General features: G+C 38.5%; 1 protein-coding gene across 23 annotated transcripts in view; it reads right to left on the bottom strand.

Moving 5' to 3' along the window:
• The window catches only part of nfasc (neurofascin), a 250,239-nt gene that overhangs the window by 125,057 nt on the left and 101,993 nt on the right, over positions 1–23,189 (bottom strand). For all 23 annotated transcript variants that reach the window (XM_062978542.1, XM_062978554.1, XM_062978538.1 and 20 more), the window contains exon 3: positions 9,082–9,270. In XM_062978542.1, the coding sequence (XP_062834612.1) occupies positions 9,082–9,175 (94 nt within the window). In that variant the 5' untranslated portion in view covers positions 9,176–9,270. The remainder of the gene's footprint in view (positions 1–9,081; positions 9,271–23,189) is intronic.

The following is a 23,189-nucleotide window of genomic DNA, read 5'->3' as shown; positions in this document are numbered from 1 at the left end:
TGTTAGATCTTGGACTTCTTATGAACAAGATTGTTTCTGATGATCAAGTGAAAGCTCAATTAGTGCAAAATCCACAGAGTCCATTATCAAGATATGTATTTCCAATGAATAAAAAGAGGCATCTAAGTTTTCAACTCAAATGGTTCAACAGATTTCCTTGACTAACCTACTAATTTCATCTACAAGGTGTACTCTGTAAGTACGGTGTAGTGTTTGAAGAAGTTGAGGTAAAGGTGGTTGTCAGCAGCTTGCTGCATTGGTTGCTAAACCATTTGTGAGATAAAAAGATGCAGTAGAAGTCTTTAGTAGACACTAAAAACAGAGTACCATCAGAACAACCTGTGCTTGGCTGATTCTGTGGAAAACATCCTGATGTAACCCATCACGAAAGCAGAAGAAAACAAAAAGAAACTTCTGCCAATTGTGGAAACTATTGCCCTTTGTGGCCAACAAGAAGTAGCTTTAAGAGGGAGCAAAGATTTTGGACCTATTACCCTTGAAGAACCTTTGAACAATGATGGTAATTTCAGGGCCTCTTGTGCCAGATCAGGAAACACTGACCTGAAAAGTCATCTTGAAGCCGCAGCTATGAATGTCCAATGCTAATATGAGTAGTCATATTAGTAGAGCACAGGCAATTATTTCACAAAAAGTATCCAATGGCTGTCTACATCCACTGCAGTGCTCACTTACTAAATCTAGCCTTAGCAAAAACTTGCAGCATTCCACCTGTCAGAAAACTGCCAAGGAACAGTATCACCCTATGAAATTTCTTCAGGGCATCACTCATCAGTCTGGAACTGTTGAAGAAAAATATAAAATACTGCTCCCCTGAATCAAGAGCAAACAGCCTATTGCCGCTTTGTGAAACCTGTTGAGTTGAGTGGCACAATGTAGTTTATGTTTTGTTGAACTGTACAGTATGGTGGCGAGAACACTTGAAGAATTAAAATAGAGTCCTCTATATACCAGTGAGACTTCTTCCAAAGCTGGACACCTTCTTTTACCTGTACTAAATGCTGAATTTGTAGTAACCACACACATTCTAAGAAAGCTTATGTCATCATCCTTTCAGCTTAGCAAAACATTACATAGAGTAGATATGGACTTTTTTGTAGTCTGCAACATGTCACCAGTCTCTTAGAAAAAGCCAGGGAGATGTACACATAATCTGTGAAAGAATTTCAGGAGATCTTTGACACAGCAAGATCAGTCTATGGGTGGAAAAGTTAGGATTTCTCGCATCTATTCAAGGCAAACTTGTAAAAGCAACATGCGGACAACTTCACCAACACCAATGGAATATTTCAGGCTAAATGTGTACATCCCATTTCTGGATCTTTTCTGCAGTCAGCTTCAAGAAAGGTTTACAAGGCACAGAGAAGTAGTTTAGGAACTGCAGGTGTTCCTCCCTATTAATTTGGCCATTTAAAATCCAACTTGAAGAAGTGTACAGAACTTTACAATGAATGCCTTCAAGGTACTGACACTGATTGAAAAATCCGAGCTGTGGTGTAGAAAATGAGAAAAGATTGCACCTGCAGAAAAACCTTCAAATGCACTGGAAGGATATCTTGTCTGTGATGGACAGTTTTTTTCCGAATGTGAAGAAACTTCTTCAGATTTTTGCAACATTGCCAGTGTCAACAGTTACAAATGAAAGGCCATTTTCTACTCTTAAACCTTTGAAAACATACATTAGAAGCACAATTGGCAAGAAAGACTGACTGGACTTGCATTCTTGAGTGTACACCGAAGTTTAATCGATGGAGCCTGATTTCTGTCAAAGTGTATTGACACAATATTCAAATGTTTCCAACAGACCTTATGGTATTCTTTTGTAACCATAAATTACCAATTAAGAGTCACTTTCAGTTTTTAAGACTTGAAATTCTGTAACTAAAATAGAAATTTAATGTAATTAAGTCTACATAGAAATATAGAATGAATCATATAATTTAAATTGCTTTGTATTATGAACCAACTCTTCATGATTTTTTAAAAAAACGTTTCAACCCCCCCCCCCATTTTTTTCTGGTTACGGGCCTGGTGACAGGATAGATATTTCGGTTTACTGTGTAATAGGGGGCAATGTTAAAATACCACAGCATCCCTACCAGCAGTAGATAAACCCTTCACAAGGAACAGAGCCCTAAGCTTAGAATTTACTGAGTGCAATTTGACCCTAACTTTTACAGAGTACTGACCCAAACTGTAGTAACAGTCAGAAGAGCACTGATTACGACTTTTATATAATATTGTGGACTTTAAGTACTTATATAACTTACATTGCACTTAAGTATTTACTTATGTAATACTTAAAGCTGTGTCTATGGCACTTGTCCTAGAAGGGGCGGACTTAGCACACTGGGCTAAACTGCTAGCTGCAGAAAATCCTGCCGAAAGGTTGGCAGTTCAAGCCTGAGTTGGAGTGATCACCTGCCATCAGCTCCAGCTCCCTGCCCACATAGCAGATCGAAAACAGAAATGTGAGCAGACAAATAGCTACCGCTTTAAGGGGGGAGGAAATAAAAGGCGCTAATAAGGAGATGCCAGTGATTTGATTGAGAGGACGTGTAAGGACAACAAAGTTCTTTGGCATGGAAGAGGAAACAACATCCTCCTGGCCAGAGTCGGGCACAGCCTCCAGATGCCGGAATGGAAAAGATGGGATGTACTGGATCTATTCATGTATTGTCTGTCCAGGTTAATTGTATAATGGCATTGAATGTTTGTCATATATGAAGATAGAGCAGAATATAAATAAAGTATATTATTATTATTATTATTATTATTATTATTATTATTATTATTATTATTATTATTATTATTTGTGATGACTCATGGGCCATGTAGTCCCGTTCCTAGAACTATTGTGGCAGATGAAGAGGAAAACTTGGGTTTTCCACCGTTTCAGCCAGAATTGGAGCCCTTGCACCTGCAAGATGTTTGGCCACAAGAAGTCAGCCAAACAAGCCTTGAGCAGAAATCTCCCCCATTTTCTCGCCGGGATTATGATAATCAAGATAGAAGCGCTCGGGAGGCGACTCGCAGGAGCGCCAGGATAGCTGCCAGACAATTAGCTGATTAAGTCTGTTTCCCTTGGGAAACTTTAAGGAGTCATGCATCTGGACACAGTATGGGTTTCGTTTTTTGTTCCCCAGGGAAAGTGTTCCTTGGCGGGAAAACAAGATCCTATATAGGTGTTTGCCCGCAAAGAAATCCTTGCGGAGTCAATTCGTCAGCTGGAGGAGTGAGATCGTGTGTAGACTTCGTACTCCAGTTCCCTGTTTCCCGGATCAAGTTTCCAGCCTTGCCTTGTCCCGCGTTTACCACGGACCTTGTTTTTGCTCTTGTTGCCTTGTTTCGAGTCTTGTTCTAGCCAAGTATCAAGTTTGCTTCCAGCCTATTTGCCAAGTTTCTATGGACTTAAGGACCTTGTCTTCTCCCCACACTTTGCTTGGCAAAGTGTGTGTTTCGGTTATTGGATTATAACTTTGGACTTTAATATCACATATTGGACATTATTTTCCTGGACTATATTTGACCTTTCCTGAAAGGTCTACTTCTGAACTATATTCTACACTTGTTTTTATTGACTTTATATATTTTCTTAATAAAGATATTAGATAGATTCTGGTCTCTGCGCATGGTTATTGGTGCTCTGCAGCCAGGGTCCTGACATTATTATTAGTCTGGTGAGGCTTTAAAGGTAATAAGATAAGATTTCATTTGGAAAAAATACTGATTTTTGGTTTTTCCATAAACCAATCCCCTTTCCCTTCTCAATAATGTGTTGATTTCTTTTATATTTTGTGTGTGTGTGTGTTCATCATCAGTCCCTCTTATCACTCTATTTGGTTTAGGATATTAGAAATTGTGCTTCTAAGATGAAAGGGAACTGTGTTCAGATGTGATAACCTGATTTCACTGGTGGAGATTCGCTTTTACATTCTGGCACCTGTAGAAAACTAATCTCCATGGATGTAGGAGGGCTTAGGGGACTGCAATTCAGAGGGAAAAGAGAGCTCATTTGTCTAGGGACCCAGCAATTTGCACATTTATCATAAACCTAGAGCAGCTGTAGCTATTTATGCACCACCTGCTCAACTTAGTAAAACCTGAAGCCTTTCAAGTTTGCAAATAGGAGTGATGAATTAATTAGCTGAGTCTCTGCCCTGAACAATGGGCAGACACCAGAGGGCTAAGGGAAACCAAGTGCTTTCTGCGATAAATAAAAGAAAGATTAAAAATCCAATTCTCTGACAGATTGCATGAAGGAGAAGGGGATTCCAGAGTCTGGGTCTATGCAAGGATAGCAGGGGGAGGAGGGAGGACCCCTTTGAAATGGATCCAACTAGGTAAGGCAGACATTTGCCAGATCCCTTAATGTTTTTTATTCTTTGGAAACAACCTGATTTCTGATTCATTATGTTACAAGACCCTGTGATGAGCAACAATGCACAGAGCTATGTTCTATTAACTTAGTTCACCCGGATATCTTTTTTTCCCTTTCTAGCAGGCTTATTCCACTATCCAAAACTCACAGTACAGTGGGGTGCTGGGGGCAAACCATGAATATGAGCTCTCACACCTTTTTCCAGGTTTTTAATGCTCTCCATGCTTTTCAAGACCTTGTTTAATAGCTTCTGACTAAATTGCTAAATGCACTATAGTCCAAAGGAAAAGCAAATATGCTATAGTGAACATCTTTACTGGCAGTAGTGTATAAGTTAAATATCCATTATCTGGAATGTTTTGAGACCAGAATGTTATGGATTTTTATATACTAGTATCTAGTATATTTAATGTCATTATTAACAAATACAATTCTTCCTAATTCATGATTAATACATTCATTTCTCCTACTTGTAATTGAGTATTATATTTATATCTATACATGAAATAATATTAAACACTACATTACATTAATATGATACTGACTATCGATAATGATAGTGATAATAAGGACTATCACATTAAACTAAAACCAGTTGGGAAGTTAGTATCACAGTGAGAAAGTTATCTTTCCAAATGAATAGAATGCTTTTAGATCTTTACTACCAGATTTCAGTGGCAAACCACAATGTCAAATTATTTTCTGGGGGTGGAAATTTGGTGACCATGGAGCTGCTTGTGTAGATGTATTTTTAGCCATGTGCTACAAGGGAGATATAATGCATTTTCTCCAGCAGAAACTGGGTTAAAGAAAACTGACTTCTAAATAGTGATAAGCAAACTTAATGTAGTTCAGTATGAAAATGAGTAATTAGTTACGAGTATGTTTTTGAGAACTTGCAAATCCAGAAATAGGACATCTCTTAGAATTTTAAATTAATTCATAATCATTTTCCAGAGTGAGAGAATCCATGTCCTGGAGACTAATCCCTACTCAAAACAAACATCTAAAAAAAGGCGGGCATAGTTATTGAATGAAGTGAGGGAACTTTTATATTAATGTTTATTAGATCAAGATCAATTACATAAGTATGGCCACTGGGATCTTCAAGAGAATGGAGACACATAAGTTATAAGTCTGGAATATCTAGCTTGGAAATTAATACCATGGAAATAGCCTTTGAGTGAAGACGCATAAGATTGCGCTTTTAATCTCCTTTCCATTTGATTTAATGTTAATTTCATACGGAAAGGTCCATTTGTTGTAATCGTATTCAGATATGTGAAGACTCAAGGTACTTTTCTGGTTTACTACCTCGATATTGTATTAATTACAGACTTTCCTATTGCAGCACATTAAATAAGTGGAAGCCAGCTAAAATAGCTTATGTTTAACATCAAATCTAATTTGGAAATATTATGAATGTGGGGGGTTTCTAACAGATTCAACAGAAAACTTCCATGTCACAATTGTCAGTTTCCTGGATCCTCAGAAGATACCATGAAAACGTTCCACATGATGACAGGGATCCAAAAGCCTACAATGTGAAAAAACTTAACTTTCGTAAAATTGTTTCAGTCTGTCTTTTCATGCTGGTTTAACGAGTAGGCAATGCCTAAAACTATGTTTCTGGATGAAATGCTTAATTCTCTAGTCCTCTTTATGATTTTTAAAGCTTAGTATCAGTCACTCCAAAATTCAATTGTAGTGGCTTGGCTTAAAACCATTATTAGTTCAAGTTGTGCAGTCTTGGTCAGCTATAGTGCAGGGCCTTAGGAGCCAGGGTTGAAATATTTCCATGTCAACTTCCAGATGCATATTTTAGGTGCAAATTTTCTGTATATTGAAATCTGAAACCCAGAGACCACATTAGAAGGAGCAAAAAAAATTGAGTGATGTCAACAGAACCACTTTTGAGTAAACTCACACGTCTATGTGTCCCAGAATTTTAGGAGGAAATATGTCTCAGTACCAGCATTTTTTAGTACTTTCCCATTAAAAAGATGTCATTAGACAAAATTGCTCACAATAACCATAGTCTTGCTATTTACTTTTTTTTTTTTTACTATTTCTTGATTAGAACTTTTACAAAGTATTTATTTCAATATATCTAGTATTCCATTTGTGCTATGTGGCAGAAAGTTTGCAGACGAGCTCAGTTTAATACCTTCAGCTACTAGTAGATGAAAGCAATTTTAGGGCACCTTTTCATTATGTATAAAGATATATTTTATAAGGATCAATTTAATGAGAAGTTAATTAAGACATCTTGCATCCTTTGGAATATGAATACCTATGGGATATTGAACTTTCAAAATGTATGATTGTTCTTAAATTTGTGCTATGACATGCCTTTCTAATATTATTTTTCCGTGGAGTCAATGTCTGCATGTTTCGTAATGAACAACCTGCCTGGGAAAAAAGGCATTAATGAATCACTCTTGTCCACCAAGGAGACTCTGTTATACAGTTTTTATAGAAATCATGTACAGCACATATCCAACATTTCTAATCAGTAATTTGACAGCCAAATTGGTAGCAGAGAGAACAAAAAAAAAGGAAAGTCAAATAGATTGAAACCATGTTTTTGTGATATTTTTGTGACAAAGCAATTTAGAACTACAGACACTACATGATGTTATGGATGTTAGTAAAAATGCTCATTCTCTCAGCAGTGACTTTGGAGGGGCATGCATGGTAATGGGTGAGAATGTAGCTAACAGTGAATGCAACCACTTTTTCTCTTACCCAACTTTTCTCTATCTGCCACCCCATTTCTATTTTTCTCTCAATTTTCTGTCCTCTTTCCTTTTCCTATATCTTATCTGAAAGTAGGCTGAAAGAAGCATGAAATAAGAACCACACTACTAATTCTTGGCATAATGCAAATCAGTCCATGCAGGCTTTGCTGGATGTATGCTGCTTTGTATATCTAAGATAAAACCCAAAATGGAAATCCTGAAATGATACTTATAACAGAACACGATGGGACTTGCTTTTGTATAAACAAACATAGGATAATATTGTCTATGCAGTCCTATACAGAATTACTTGAGCCGTATGAAACACCATGTGACTCTGTTCTCACTAGTGAGTCTTTGTTGTTCTTGTTGGGATATGTACATCAACTTAAGACCAATTCTTAGATATACATTTTAGCTGACTTGAAAGGGAGCAAAGCTTGCACTGGGAAGCATGCAAACATGTATTGACAGAACACAATCTTTCTGTCAGCAATCAATAATACTCTTGATAGTTTAGGCCTCTTGTATAGTGGCTGCATCAAGTAATAAAATGATTATTTTAAGGTTGATTTAATAATAATTTATACATAGCATCTGATTAAGCAAAGAAACTAAGGATTTCCATTAGTTAGAAAACACTCCAGTGACCTGAATAGCTCTCGGTCATCAAGTTTTAGAGATCATTGTGTGCGTATAAATGTTATTTAATGTTGCCCGTTGAACTATGGCAACACCATGAATTTCATATGGTATTCTTAGTAAGGAATACATAGAAGTGGTTTTGCCAGTTCCTTCCTACAGCATCTGGTATTCATTGGTGGTCTCCTATCTAAGTACTAACAAGGTCTGACTCTGTTTAGCTTCCAAGATCAAATGAAATCTGATGTAATTTGGGTATTGAAGTCCCTACCCTTAGAGCCAGTCCAACAATGAGGCGAATTAAGCGGTCGCTTCGGGCGCCAAACATACAGGGGCGCAGTCAAGACTGGTTTTTCTGTTGATTTGTTGTAAAACATGATGTTTTGGTGCTTAATTTGTAAAATCTTAATGTAATTTGATGTTTAATAGGCCTTTCCTTAATCCCTCCTTATTATCCAACATTTTCAGTTATCCAATGCTTTTATTTTTCAGTGATTGTTTTTTTTTGGGGGGGGGAGGGGGGGAATTCTGTTCGCCTACACTTGAAAAATACCTAGGGCCGGCTCTGCCTACCCTCATACTAATGTCAAAAGCTAACAAATAAGGACTCAAAGAGTATTGTAGTAATAAACCTATGCTTTCTTAGTTTGAACATTTCACATAATATATTTGTAACATAACTGTTGTCTTCCCATAGAAACTACATTTTACATTATGGATGCTGGGACTAATAACCCTATGTGCAAGTCCTCTATTTCTAGAAGTTCATGGAATTTCTAGCAATTTTCATGAACTTCTGGAAATGTATTTTTTTCATAAGGAGCAGATTTTTTTCTTCATAAAAATAGATCAAGCATCCAATCTTCCTTTAAAAAATCAAATATTTTAAAGCAACAGAGACTATACACTTGTTTGCAAATGGTATTGACATTCAAACTGAACATGTTCTGAAGCTACTTTGTTTTTTCTGGAGTCACCTCAATATTAAACTTGAATGACATAAGAAATCCAGTTATTTTACAATTGCTAGTAACACATTTAGCTGAATACCAAGATATTACTATCCTTATGGCACATGGAAAATTGTTTGAGCCACAATTACACTTGGTCAATCTGAGGTGATATCCTGAATATAACTCAAATTATCATTAAAAGAATGATGGTCATGAAACCCTAGGTGACTATTCCAAAGGCCCACAAAACAATTCAAAGCTGAATCCAGTCCTTTTCCTAACCCCATACATGACATAATTACCTAGCGACATGAACTGAAATAGCATGGAAAAAAAATGGACTTACGATCCCGAGGGACTTCAATGGCTCTGATGAGGTGATGAAGGTTTAAAGTGAGCACCACTCCAATATAGGTTAGGAGATACCTTTGCATTACCATTTTGAATATTTGGCTAAGATCCTATGTCCCCAGTTTCTTCCAACAAGGCAAAGTGGTGACTTTACTACTGTAGTGCAGCAGAATACTTTGATTTACTGCAAAAAAAGGAAAACAAAACAGAAATGATTAATTCTCTAAAAACACAATCAATATCTGCCACATCTCTCAAAATCTTGGTAGGAAACAACAAGAGAAAAAATAACTCATTTCAGATTTCAATGGGCACATCTCCTTCAACATGTCTATCATTTTACCCCCATTATGGACAGACGTTTCTGCTCTTATTTACTACCATCATTGCCAATATATGCTTCTGTACAGAATAGACTGGCAATGACCATGTAGGCACAGGTGTCCATTGCTTCCCCTTCATACTACTTCCATCCTCTGAAAGAGATAGATGAACAAGAAGGCTGCAAGGATGAGGAGTTCACAAGATCTACTTCAGACGGCTTTTGTCAATGTTCCTGCTGTGGCACGATACCTCAGGAGGTGCTTGATCATGACAAGCCTCCATCTTCCTTCCTAGTAAATATAGTAAGTTCACAAAAAGGAGTGGATGTCTTTCTCTTTAGGGTCCTTTCACAGTATACAATCATAGCTCTATCATTCCTCTTTAACGGTCATGGTAGCATCCTGTGGAATCCTTGGATTTATAGAATTGGAAAGGAGTATTTTGAATTCTCAGCCAAAGAGCTTTAGTTCCTCGCCAAACCAGTCACTCCAGGATTCATACAATACAAAAAAGGCAAAACGGAATAATAGACTTCAAAGTTCTCATCATTGCACACATTTCACCAGGAATCTTATATTATTTTATTTCAACTAACCTGTTATATAGTTAGCATAAGCTACAGCCAGACTAATCAGTTCTTAAGCATACTGGAAACTCGGAGGCAGCAGGTTGTGAACAGCTGAGGCTGGATCTACACTGCCATATGATCCACATTATCAAAGAATATAATCCAGTTTATCTGCTTTGAACTGGATTGCATGAATCTACACCGCAATATAATCCAGTTCAATTTTATATGGCAGTGTAGATGGGGTTTGACCCTACTGTTTATAAATTGCACAAGTTCCTGCAATTTTCAAACTTCGAAATATTGTAATTTATGTGCCAGGTTCTCATAATATGCTATGTCAAAATAGCCCTACTATGATACCTTTCTTTTACATTATTTTTATGTATTAAATATCTATATCCCACCCTATATAATGAGACCTCAGAGTAGCACATAAGAAAAAAATGGTGTAACAGTTAAAACAAATATAAAGCTTTGTAAATTTAAAGAGATTAAAATCATATTAAATCATTTAATGAGTTAAAACTTCCTTAAGGTTTAAAACAATCTACAAACATGTACATGTTGGAGGATACTAGTGTGGCTCCAAAGGCTTCGATAAAAAGTCATGTTCAAATTGGTGTCAAAAGGGAGCCAGCCTTGGCACCAATCAGGCCTCCGAAGGGGCAAACAGGCATCAAAACCAGGATGTTTTCTCTCATGCTCTTCCATTGTCTATTCTACCATTGCCAGGAAATGAAAAATGCTCCTTCCAGCAGACTCGGGCCTTGGCAGGTAGTGAAAAATGTTTCTATAGGTATATCAGTATCCCAAGTTGCTTAGGGCTTTTAATATCATCTGGAATTAAGACAGAATGTATCGGCAGTCAGCTCAATTCCTTTAAGAACAGTGTTAAGGTGTAGGAGTCCTATGTTAAGACTATCTCAGGTTCACAGATTTCAGTGGAAAAACTTGAGACCTAAAGCTGAGCCCGAGGAGACAAAATCTTACACTTCCATATAGGTGCAGGCAACAGCAAAGCACTACAGCCTTTGTTAGCTTGTAAGTTTTCCTCATTCATAACCTTTGCCTTCTTGACTACACAGTAAAGTGGTCTGGCCACACACAACCCAGTTTTCATTTGTATATGTTGGTGGGTATGTCATATTATGAGAAGCAAACCCTGGCGATGTCACTAAGCATGATACATCAAGAATCAACCACAAGTGCACACTGTACATCATTAAAATAAAACAGGTCTAGCAAATGGGAAATGTACACAAAGAGAGATTTGTAAACATCATTTTCCTCACCCTGAGAACCTGGGTGAAAATGGCCAAGCCCTGTTGTCTGGAAAACCTAGCTACATGGTTTCTATATTATAGTCCAGTCCACAATGTTGATGTTGCATTTTACACAAGGTGTAGGTTTTGCTTCATCCTCAAAGGCAGCCGTATGTAAAGTGCATTACAGTAGTGTAATAGGAAAATTATTGGCATGTAACTACTATGTCTAGTTTTGTTTCCTGTCTAAGGGCCCTTCCAGATAGGCCTTTAATGCAAGACCTTTCTCACTTTTACTGTAGGTGTCCACATGATGCCTTCGGTAAAAGTAAATTAAGGTGTAGTAAACCAGGTTTTACCAGTTTACTCTGCATTAATTAAACACCTGGTATGTTTTGAACCTTAAGCTAAGGTTCAAATCTTACCAGCTATTGGCCCTGTGTGGATTGATTCTCGGGACCGCGTCACACAATCTCAGGGGTCAATCTACACAGCCATCTTGGACTTTTGGGCTCCTGGATCTCCCTCCTCACTCCTCCCATCTCTTGAGGCACCATTTCCTCCACTACAGAAGACTCCCTGGAGAGACTCAGTGGCTACTAGGCAGTTTCTTGTAAGATTTATGGGTGAAATTGGGGACTGGATGGCATTCTGGGTCAACCTTTATTTGATCTGTAATGCCATGTAACCACCCCCTGAGGGAAAACCCAGGGTTTGGTTTAGGAGTGGGGACACCAAACCAAATGGAAGTGGGTTATTTTAACCCATTTCTGCTTGCTTTTCCCACGTGTTTGGAAGTGCCCAAAGGGCCTTTCCAGACAGGCCCTATATTCCAGGATCTGATCCCAGATTTTCTGTTTATCCCAGATTATCTGGCAGAGCAGACTCATATAATCCAGTTTAAAGGAAAAAATCTGGGATCAGACCTGTCTGGCACAATGAAATCTACGAAACCAGCAATTTAAACATACAGCTACTATTTGTAACTGATAAAGGTGTAGATGGGTAGCTGCACAAAACTATTATAAAAAGAGACCCTGAAGGAGTATGGAAGTAAATTCTCACTCTTAGTTTTCACAGAATCAGAATCTAGGAGATTTTAAGTTTTTCTAATTAACTAAGTATGAAATATATATGCCTCATGCCACACTTATTATAAACATAAAATTCAGCTTGTTTCCTTGTTGCGGCTGTAAGTTTCCTCCTCCAGAAAACCACAAGCAATTATACAGTGTTGAGCAAGGTATTTCGTTCTCTGCCCTTTTTTTGTATCCCTTCCAAATGATATCTACCATTTGAAGTGCACACACAATTCTAAATGAACTATTCTAAGGATTTTCTTCCACACTGTGATTGGGATTTTCCAGTCATACTTGTATCTCTTTCTTCTTTTTCAACAGCAATATGTTGTGAGCTCAACATCTGAGTTTTCTACTAGACAGAATGATAGTAAAAAGTGTTCTGACTCTGCAGACGTGGAAAACTGGTATATAGCTATAAATCTACATCCTGAATTGATTATGCATTGTACCTTTCAACCCCGCGATAGTACATTGCAATTCTTCTAAATGATTCTAACATTGTGAAATAGGCAAAAATATACCAGATCAGCCACAGATTGCCAATTATGTATTTTCTGAGCAATATTCTGATATAGTGTCTCTTCCTAAGGAAGTTTTCTACTAACTTGGGATTGCAGGAAAACAGATGTGAAAAATCAAACAATTTGCCAGAAACAGAGAGGATAGGATTGAAAACACACAGTAATGTTCTTTTCTACTGAATAAATTAAGCTACCAGTAGTTCACAAGTGGTTTCTGGGATCCAAAAGCTCACAGTGTGAATTCTAGGCATAAGTTAGGGCACATGAGTGAAGTTGGTTTACAAAATGAAGATAATGTCTTGTCCTACTCCTAGAATTCTCTCAGGGTGCTGTGTGCTTTTTTAGATCTCAGAAACAATTGCTTGTAACCAGACAAATAGTTTCAATACGATGTATTCTATACATATATAATCTGTCACTTATGGTAACCACGCATCTGGGCTAGGGCTCTGGGCAGGACCGACCCTAGGTAATTTTCATGTGTAGGCAAACAGAATTTTGGCGCCCACCCAGCCGGCCCCACCCCCTCCTTCTCCTCCTCGCGCCAAGGCATCCCTACCCCGCCATTGTCTGCACCGGGCTTCATAGGAGGAGGAGGAGGAGGGAGCAGGGCCTGGTGCTGCCCGCTCCCACCTGGCCCCTCCCCCTCCTTGCGCCACGGAGGCCCTACCTTGCCATTGTCTGCGCCGGTGAAAGTCTCTCTTGTTGTCCCCTGGGGCGCGCCTCCCTCCTCCCCTGCCTGCCTCCGGCAGCGAGTCTGGGAGGAGGAGGTGGGGGTGCACGTGCATACATGCATGCACGCACGCAGGAGGGCGTGCCCCCTCCCAGTGGGGAGGGGAAAAAAGAAAAAAAACTGCTCAATTTGGAGTGCCTTAAGAGGCGCCTCAACTGCGCCCCCCAGAGCATGGCACCTTTGGCAACCGCCTAGTTGGCCTAATGGGTGAACCGCCTCTGGCTCTGGGAGACCAGGAATTAAACCTCTGCTAAGCCATGGAACAATACTAGCATTCTCTGTGAAGCATTCTCTTCACAGAAAGTCAATGTCAAACGTGTTCTGAACAAATCTTTGCAAGAACACTCTGCAATAGTTTTGTCTTTAGGTCCCTATAGGACAAAAAGGATTTGAAGAAACACAACAATAACAGGATACAATAGGTAATGTTACAGTCAATGTCCTAAATTAGGAGAACATCAGCATTTACATATGAATACTGCTAAACACAGATAAAATTTGTAACTACCCCAATTATTGTAGTTCTTTCTTTCTTTACTTTTTAATTTTTTTTGACATCTACAAGCAAAACTGGCAATCATATTTAGGTGTCTGCCAACATTCATCAGTACCACTTTGAAGTTTCAAACATTCACTTAATTTTTATCACTGTTAATGCTGAGGCCTGGTCTGTGGCACAGGCTGGTGAGCAGCCAGCTGCAACAAATCACTCTGACCAAGAGGTCATGAGTTCGAGGCCAGCTCGGAGCCTGCGTTTGTCTCTGTCTTTGTTATATGTTAAGACATTGAATGTTTGCCTATATGTGTAATGTGATCCGCCCTGAGTCCCCTTCGGGGTGAGAAGGGCGGAATATAAATACTGTAAATAAATAAGCAGAGTGTTTGAGGATCAGGACATTTGTAGGGAGACCAAGATGCTTATTTATAAGGATATTGTCCTCCCAACCCTGTTATACATCTGTGAAATGTGGACCGTCTACAGACGTCACACTCAACTTGTGGAACGAGTCCATCAGCACTGCCTCCAAAAAATCCTGCAAATCTCTTTGGAAGAGAGGCGGACAAATGTCAGTGTGCTGGAAAAAGCAAAGACCACCAGCACTGAAGCAATGATCCTTCGTCATCAACTTTGCTGGATTGGTCACGTTGTCTGAATGCCTGATCACCATCTCCCAAAGCAGTTACTCTACTCTCAACTCAATAATGGAAAACAAAATGTTGGGGGACAGGAAAAGAGATTTAAAGATGGGTTTAAAGCTAACCTTAAAACTGTGGCATAGACACCGAGAACTGGGAAGCCCTGGCCCTTGAGTATTCTAACTGGAGGTCAGCTGTTACCAACAGTGTTGTGAAATTCGAAGAGGCACAAATGGAGGGCAAAGGGGATAAAAGTGTCAAGAGGAAGGTGCATCAAACCAACCCTGACTGGAACCGCCTTCCATCTGGAAACCGATGTCCTAACTGCAAAAGAACATGCAGGTCAAGAATAGGTCTCTACAGTCACCTACAGACCCACAGCCAAGACGTTACACTTGGAAGGCAATCATACTTGGACACGAGTGATTGACTATGAATACTGAGGCTAGATCTACAATGCCATATAAACCAGATTATCAAAACAGGTAATCTACATTATCTACTTTGAACTGGATTATATGAGTCTACACTGCCATATAATCCAGATTATCAAAGCAGATAATCCACAAGATCTGCTTTGAACTGGATTATATGATTCTACAGTGCCAGATAATCAAGTTCAAAGCAGATAATCTGGATTTTATATGGCAACGTAGAAGGGGCCCCAGTCTACAACTCTTACCAACCTGAGGTAAGGAATTGTGAAAAGTACAACCTCGAAACATCTGTAGGGCCACAGTCATACACACGTTTGATGGTATTTTAAAAAAAATTATATGCAGTGAATTTTAGAATTATACAGTATTTGTTTTAACTGTTGCAAGCAGTCTTGGTCCCAGGCAGGGGAAAGGATGGGATATAAATAAGCAAATAATTCAATAAATTATGTACCCTCAACAGTAGATTTAATGTAGACCTTGAATTATAACTCTTTTCACAAAATGATATAATCTGTTATCATCTATTATCCCTGGGCCTGTTCCTTATATGAGGAGGATTCTTGTTTTCATATAACTCCTCCTTATCTTCCAAGGCAAAACAATTATATCCAGCTCATAAACTGTCTGGTTTCAAAACATCATGACTATTTCATGCCGAGAAACATTTCAACAACTCCCAGTGGTTTTAAAAAAATAGTAACATGGATTAAAAGGCAATACAAATGAGGATAAATCACCCAGCTTTAAAATAGAGAAAACCTGCTTAAGAGATTCTACCATAACTCATCCCAGCTTGCTTCCTCCCCAATTTAAAGCCTGTCTTTAATAGATCTAAAAATATCCAGCATCTGGATAGACGTACTGACAGATCTATTTGCTCATATACAAAAGAAAAAGAAAACTATACAAAGGAGGCATCCTCTCACTAATTTCTTTACCCTATGACCTTGTCACAGTTTACTGCTATTACACATTAAAAATGAGACAATGGAAAGCTATCTAGCAAGGCAAGGAAACAACAGTTTCATAAAATATAAATGAGGAACAGCAGTTCCAGCTCTCACTGAAGTCTCATAAATGCCATCTAAAAACAGACATAACCAATTTACACAATTGCAAAGGTATATTGCCTTCAACTAAAGAGCCAATTGTTCAAACATGTCCTGGGAAGACAGTAATGTATACTGCCCCATGTAGATAGTGCTGATTTAGTGTGTGTGTGTCCACTTAATTTCTGTATCAGGAGAAAATATGTTCTCAGGCCCCTTTCATACAGCTGCATAAAATCCACATTGAACTGGATTATATGGCAGTGTGGAGTCAGATAATCCAGTACAAAGAAGATATTGTGGATTATCTTCCTTGATATTCTGGGTTATATGTCTGTGTGGAAGGGCCCTCAAAGGTAGAAGATGCTGTTCCTCTCTCATCTGTAAAATTATCCATGGGTTAATCTTCCCACTTCACAACCCAATCTCTATGGATTGTGAAGTGGCTAAGAAAAAATATCAAATCTAGGTGATAATGTTTACATCTTCAAGTCCTCTGACAGCTTACAGATCAGGAATCTAGCAAGAGCGGAACACTGTTTTCCTAGGGCAATGGAAATGATATCAGAAGTTTACAAGGCAGATGACAGACATAATTGCTAGTGCATGGCCATATCACATTTTAATTCAAAGGCATCATCTTGCCTATGGGAAAAAAGAGAAGATACTGGAAAACATGTTCCTGAGGGATTGCTAAGCATCTGTTCGTTCCTTATAATCAGGGAAGAATATAGTCTCTGCTGTCAATGAGCAATAGTACAAGTCAAACAACTAAACATTGTTTAGTTATTTGCATTTGTATTTTTCTGTAAATAAATAAATTGAATCATGTATAGCCATATCTGCCTTTTTTTTACAAGAATACTAGGTAAGGAACTAATTTTTTAGGATCTCGCTAGTTCATCTGGTACTAATTTCTAAATTTCTAAAGGGTAACTCACCATGGAAAAGTTCATTTCTTACATATTAGAAACAGGTTTCAGTATAAGAGAGATTCAGCCTTTATCACCTGGTTTAATTTCTCTTGTAATTAAACACCAGAATTGTGTGTGTGTGTCTACATGGGAATGTGTGTGTCTACATGCGTTTTGTGAGCACTGTAAAAATGTTCTTCCTTTAAACCATTTTCCCATTTTTTAAAAGGGGCAAATAAAGGACAGAAGATCACAACAAGGCGACTACACAGTTGGCTGTTCTATATGTTGACCTTGCTCTACACGCTATCGACCCCCGGATCCTATGATACACTGAAATACAAGTCTTTACCTATCTTTTAATTGATTATGTCTACCCCGCAGCCCTGATTACTGTACTGGACTCCTTCATGTTGATTGGTACTGTAACTGTGTTCATTTTAGATTGAACTGTTTTTACTGCTGTTTATGATATTGTTTTTATTATGTCTGTTCGTTCATGCTGTTGTATGTTTTTTGACAACTGACAGTTTTATACATGCTGGAAACCGCACTGAGTCCTCTTGAGGAAATGGAGCGGTATATAAATAAAGGATGATGATGATGATGATTATACTAAGAGCCATCTCCTAGGCCAACTGAAGGTACAAAATTGTTAGGTTGTAGCTACAGACTAATGTATCTTTGGCTAAAGCTAAACGTTTCTTTCTACAGTTAGGAAATTGTGACTATAAATGTTTCATATTATAATTAAAGGTTTATGAAATTTTGGAACACAGCTACTCAAAATTGGTTACATCTGCAAGTTTACACAAAGCCTCAAATATAGGGGGTTTGGGGACAATGCTTTTTGAAACCTGTATTTGTCATATGGCTTAAAACAGTTTTCCCCAATAATTTGCTTTATCCATATTTCTTTCCTTCATCAATTGTAAAATAAATTCTGCATCTTGATCTGGGAATACAACACTGCACACATCAGTAAATCCTATCCATGTGTCCCAATTTCAGTCAGATCAAAGATTTAAAAAGATTTGTTATTTTAGTTTTTGATTTTGGATTGTGCCAAAGAATAATCAGGTTAGGCTAGAAAATAAAAAGTTCTTCCAAGATGAAACTTTGACCTCTAGTTCAGACTTGAAGCTTTTAATTTATGCAACACTCAGAGGACATTTAAAAAGTGAAAACTTCCTAGGTTTAACCCTCCAAATCTTAACAACTGTATTGTTATCATCTAAAAGTGATAGACAAGTTTCCTCAACCTTAGGTCACACTGGGTTGGGGTCAAACAAGTATGTACAGACATATGATGTAAGAAATGATACTTTATTTTATGAGTCATCTAAGCATTAGTTTCTTCCTTTTTAACGTGTTGTCCAAACAAGCTTTGATACTTTCCCAACCTTCACACTTGCTTACCCTTATAATGACCGGTAGTTTTTTTAATATTATATACAATTATGTTGTTATGATTCCACTTTAACTGGCATAGTGAAATCCTATGGAATCATGGGATTTGCATTTTAGAGATGTTTAGAGTTCTTTGCTAGAGATCTCTAGTGGCCCAAACTACAAATCTAGGATTCCACAGGATGTAGCTATAGCAGTTAAAGAGGAATTATAGTGTTGTAATTATTTACTGTGAAAAACAGGAACAATTGATGGCAGATGAAAAGAGAAAAAAGAATGCCTGTTCTTTTGCTTTTCTTTATTACCCTGTCATAGAACAATAGGATAACTTTGTCATTGTATAACGAAATCAAATACTTTCCCCAGTGAATATTTTCCCCAGCACACATCACAACACAAAACAACACCCCCACCCCTCCACATTCACACCACCACCACACAGCCCCCAATGCCACATCAATGTGAAGCCATGGAGTTCAATATAGTTACAGCTCTAGGACAAAAACTGTCTCTCAGTCTGTTTGTCCTTGCTTTTGTCACCCTGTACTTGCAGGACCTATAAAGTTTTTCCAAAGATGGGAGAGGGTAAGCAATGAGTCTCTGTGCAGAAGTGGTGAACCTTTGGAGTGCCTTCCTTTTTGCCACTGTCCAGTTACCAAACCATGCAGTTACCAAACTACATGCAAATGCAATAGGTTAGGACATTCTCTATAGCACAGTGGTAGAAAGTCACCAGCAGTTTTTTCCAGTTGTTGATTCCTTGAAAGTCTCATGCTGCGTAGCAATTTCAATAACCTTGAGAGATCTACAACTCTCATCTCCAAATAAGGGGTGAATTGTCTCCCATACAATCTGCTACAAGTTGCTGGCCTCTGACTTACCCAATTCAATAATGCAACACCCTCCTATGAACTTCACACAGTCTTACAACCATGGCAAAGATAAAAATAAAGGTAAACGCTCTATGAGCCAACTGGAGTGACTTGGCAAGTCAGGTGTATCACAGATTGGAGATTACTGCACTACTGAATCACATACATATTTATGCTCTTGGTGAATGGTAGAACCGTGATGTGATTATAGATACATGAAAGTTGCCACTTCCTAATGTAAGTCATCTCAAAACCACAAAGAGCCCAGGTCAGCAACGTCACAATATTGATTTAATGAATAAGGAAAAAAGCTGAAAATCTGCTCTCTACTATGATGGACATTCAATAGGAAACTATTTTAAGTTGTTTTCCATAAAGTTTGAGGATTGTTTCAATATATAAAATCAAGAGTTCCCACTACTATCATGTAGAGGACAAAAATATAGCTTTATTGTGATCACAAAAGGGGAAAATACTTTGTAATGTCTTTTTTCTTAAAGTGCAACTCTCTATAGGCCTATCCAGCTACTTGATAAATTACTTCAGAAGACACCAGAGCTCTTGCCTGAAATAGCCTTGACTTTGTAATTTAAGTCCAATCTTGTTATAAAGAAAACTGAAAAATTTTGGATTTTAAATAGTGGTGGAAAAAAGAAGTTGAACTGGCACACTTCTTTGACTTCTATTGTCTATTGTATGGTGAAGGCACTGTCAGTCCTGGCAGTCACCTGCTTGTTAGTTACCATTCTCTGTCCTGCATTATATTTCTCCGAGATATATTTCATATTGTTTGGGCAAATAGTAGTTGGGTTGTTTCATTTTCTTCTTCTGAAAGCTTCTCATAATACAATGTGAAAGCTAACATCATGTATTTTATGTGGAAAATGGTAGTTGTCAACCAGTGCTAGGAGAAACACAACATAACTAGGAGTTAAAAGGACCTTGTAGGTCTTTTGAGACTAATATAGAAAAAGACATTACTGACATATTTATTTATACTCCAGTCCACCTCATGAAATGCAACTGGTGTCCACCAAAATTTATTGTCCCCAATTACTTCACTTCACTTCACTTCACTTTATTTCTTAATTAGTCGCTCTCCACCAGAGTGCTCCGAGCGACTTACAATTTAAAATATCATTCCACAATATAAAAACATTCAACATAAAAACATTCAACCTAAAAACATTCAACAGTGACTATTTGGCAAATTAGATCTGATTTACTTAAATGCACAACAAAACAGCCAAGTCTTGAGCGCTTTTCCAAAAGGTCGCAACTCCGATATTGCTCTAACATATGGAGGCAATGAGTTCCACAGAATTGGAGCATAGATTGAAAAGGCTCTACGCCTTGTAGCTTCCAGGTGTACCTCCCTAGGGCCCGGTAGGACATAGCTGTAGAAAATCCACATTGAACTGGATTATATGGCAGTGTGGACTCAGACAATCCAGTTCAAAGTAGATATTCTGGCCTGCATCAATAGAGGGATAGCGTCTAGATCCAGGGAAGTTATGCTCCCCCTCTATTCTGCCTTGGTCAGACCACACCTGGAATACTGTGTCCAATTTTGGGCACCACAGTTGAAGGGAGATGTTGACAAGCTGGAAAGCGTCCAGAGGAGGGCGACTAAAATGATTAAGGGTCTGGAGAACAAGCCCTATGAGGAGCGGCTTAAAGAGCTGGGCATGTTTAGCCTGCAGAAGAGAAGGCTGAGAGGAGACATGATAGCCATGTACAAATATGTGAAGGGAAGTCATAGGGAAGAGGGAGCAAGCTTGTTTTCTGCTGCCCTGCAGACTAGGACACGGAACAATGGCTTCAAACTACAGGAAAGGAGATTCCACCTGAACATCAGGAAGAACTTCCTCACTGTGAGAGCTGTTTGACAGTGGAACTCTCTCCCCGGGGCTGTGGTGGAGGCTCCTTCCTTGGAGGCTTTTAAGCAGAGGCTGGATGGCCATCTGTCGGGGGTGCTTTGAATGCGATTTCCTGCTTCTTAGCAGGGGGTTGGACTAGATGGCCCATGTGGTCTCTTCCAACTCTACTATTCTATGATTCTATGATTCTATGATTCTATGATATTGAGGATTGTCTGCCTTGATATTATGGGTTATATGGCTGTGTGGAAGGGCCCTTAGTCTCCATGGGACTAGAGGATTTTTTGTATCTCTTTATGGCATAGCTGTGCTTTGGAATATGACTACAATGGCTTGGAGTTAGTTTGCCATGATTAATATTTTGTTTTGCCGCTCCCCAAATTGCTCATTTCTTGGCCTGACAGTGTAATCTCATTGAAGATGTGAGGATCAGTATTGAGACAAATGTTGAAGTGGACTGTGATTTCAATTATATTTACAGGCTGAAGATTCACCTATTAATGTTGATTGTGGAACCAGCTGTATATCATTTTTGCCATGTATTCATATTGCTCAGATTAGGCGCCAGAAATAGATCCTGATTAAGTGGAGAAACAGCTTGCTAGCAAAACATGATTATTTGCTAAATGCAGTTGCATTTTCTGATGAAGATGTTTGCTAGGGAAAACTGGCAGCCGCAGCTGCAGTGTGAGCAAGAAAGTAGAGAAATGTTGAGAGGTAGGCGGCAGGCCATTAGCAACCATTCACTGCAAAATGTTGACTGCCTTCACTATTGCCTCTGAGGGCTAGCACTACTATTGGGCAAAATGAGACAGATGCATTAGGTAGATGTTAAGCACATGCTAAGCAGCAGCAGCAAATCACTGGAGGAGGAAATTATGCAAAATGATGTCCTCTCTACACCTTCACAACTAGCCTCCTCTTTTTTGGAACTATGTCAGGTATTTTAATGGTTTGACTTCAATCCAATAAGACTCCTATGGTTCATTGTTTAGAAAGGACCCTCACCAAATTACAAATCCCATGATTCTGTAGAATATTGCTGTGTCAGTTAAAGTAGAACCACAGTGCTATAAGTGTGCCATGTGAAAGTGTCCCTAATTTAAAAAGTGTTATGAGAATTGATTGCAGCAAAGATGGAGACACTTTGGCCCTCCAGGTGTTTTATGATTTCTGTAATCCCTCATCAAGTTCAGTATGGCTTCTGGAAGTTGAGATCCACTGAATTACATCTTTGCACCACAACGGTGTAATTAGGACCTTGCAGGCACAGCAATACAGGATTGAGGGGATATAGGCTAATGCACTGAGGTTGATCTATAAACCATTTTTAAGGAACAAAGCAGCTTTGGGAGGGAATATATGAATTGATTCATCACTTCAATTGGTGTTTGATAGGTATATTTACAAGGATGAATACACACTAGGCATTCCATGGAGAAAGAACATCGCTGAGGACGAATATCCAGTGGGAAAATATCTGAAGATGAAAATTTCATAGCTGTCCTATTCACTCAAATTTTTCTTCTCGGTTTTCATTTGTTTTGTTCTTATAAGTGGTGCCAGGATACTGTTACATACTTAAGCATATGCTTAATTACCCCACATCAGCGCACTAGTACCTTGAGAAGAGCTTAGTGTCCTATAGAGTAGCAAATAATAATCTGTATGTCTCTTAGAGTCTGGAAAATACCGTAATAAAGGCACTTCAGATTTGGAATGCATGGTATTTGCTGTATGAAAGCCATGAAGGACAGAAGATGCCAATTGGCCAAAAATGTCATTCATATTTTTGCGCATGTATTAACAGAACAGGCAGAGTCCAAACACAGGCACTCTGAATCTGTCTCAGGGCCTGACATCTCCACTGACAACCTTTTATAGGGAGGCGAATCACCGTTTTCCTAG

The sequence above is a fragment of the Anolis carolinensis genome, chromosome 4, assembly GCF_035594765.1.
Source record: "Anolis carolinensis isolate JA03-04 chromosome 4, rAnoCar3.1.pri, whole genome shotgun sequence".
NCBI lineage: Eukaryota > Metazoa > Chordata > Lepidosauria > Squamata > Dactyloidae > Anolis > Anolis carolinensis.
The sequence above is the reverse complement of the archived record's forward strand: the minus strand, read 5'-3'. Positions and strand labels throughout refer to the sequence as shown.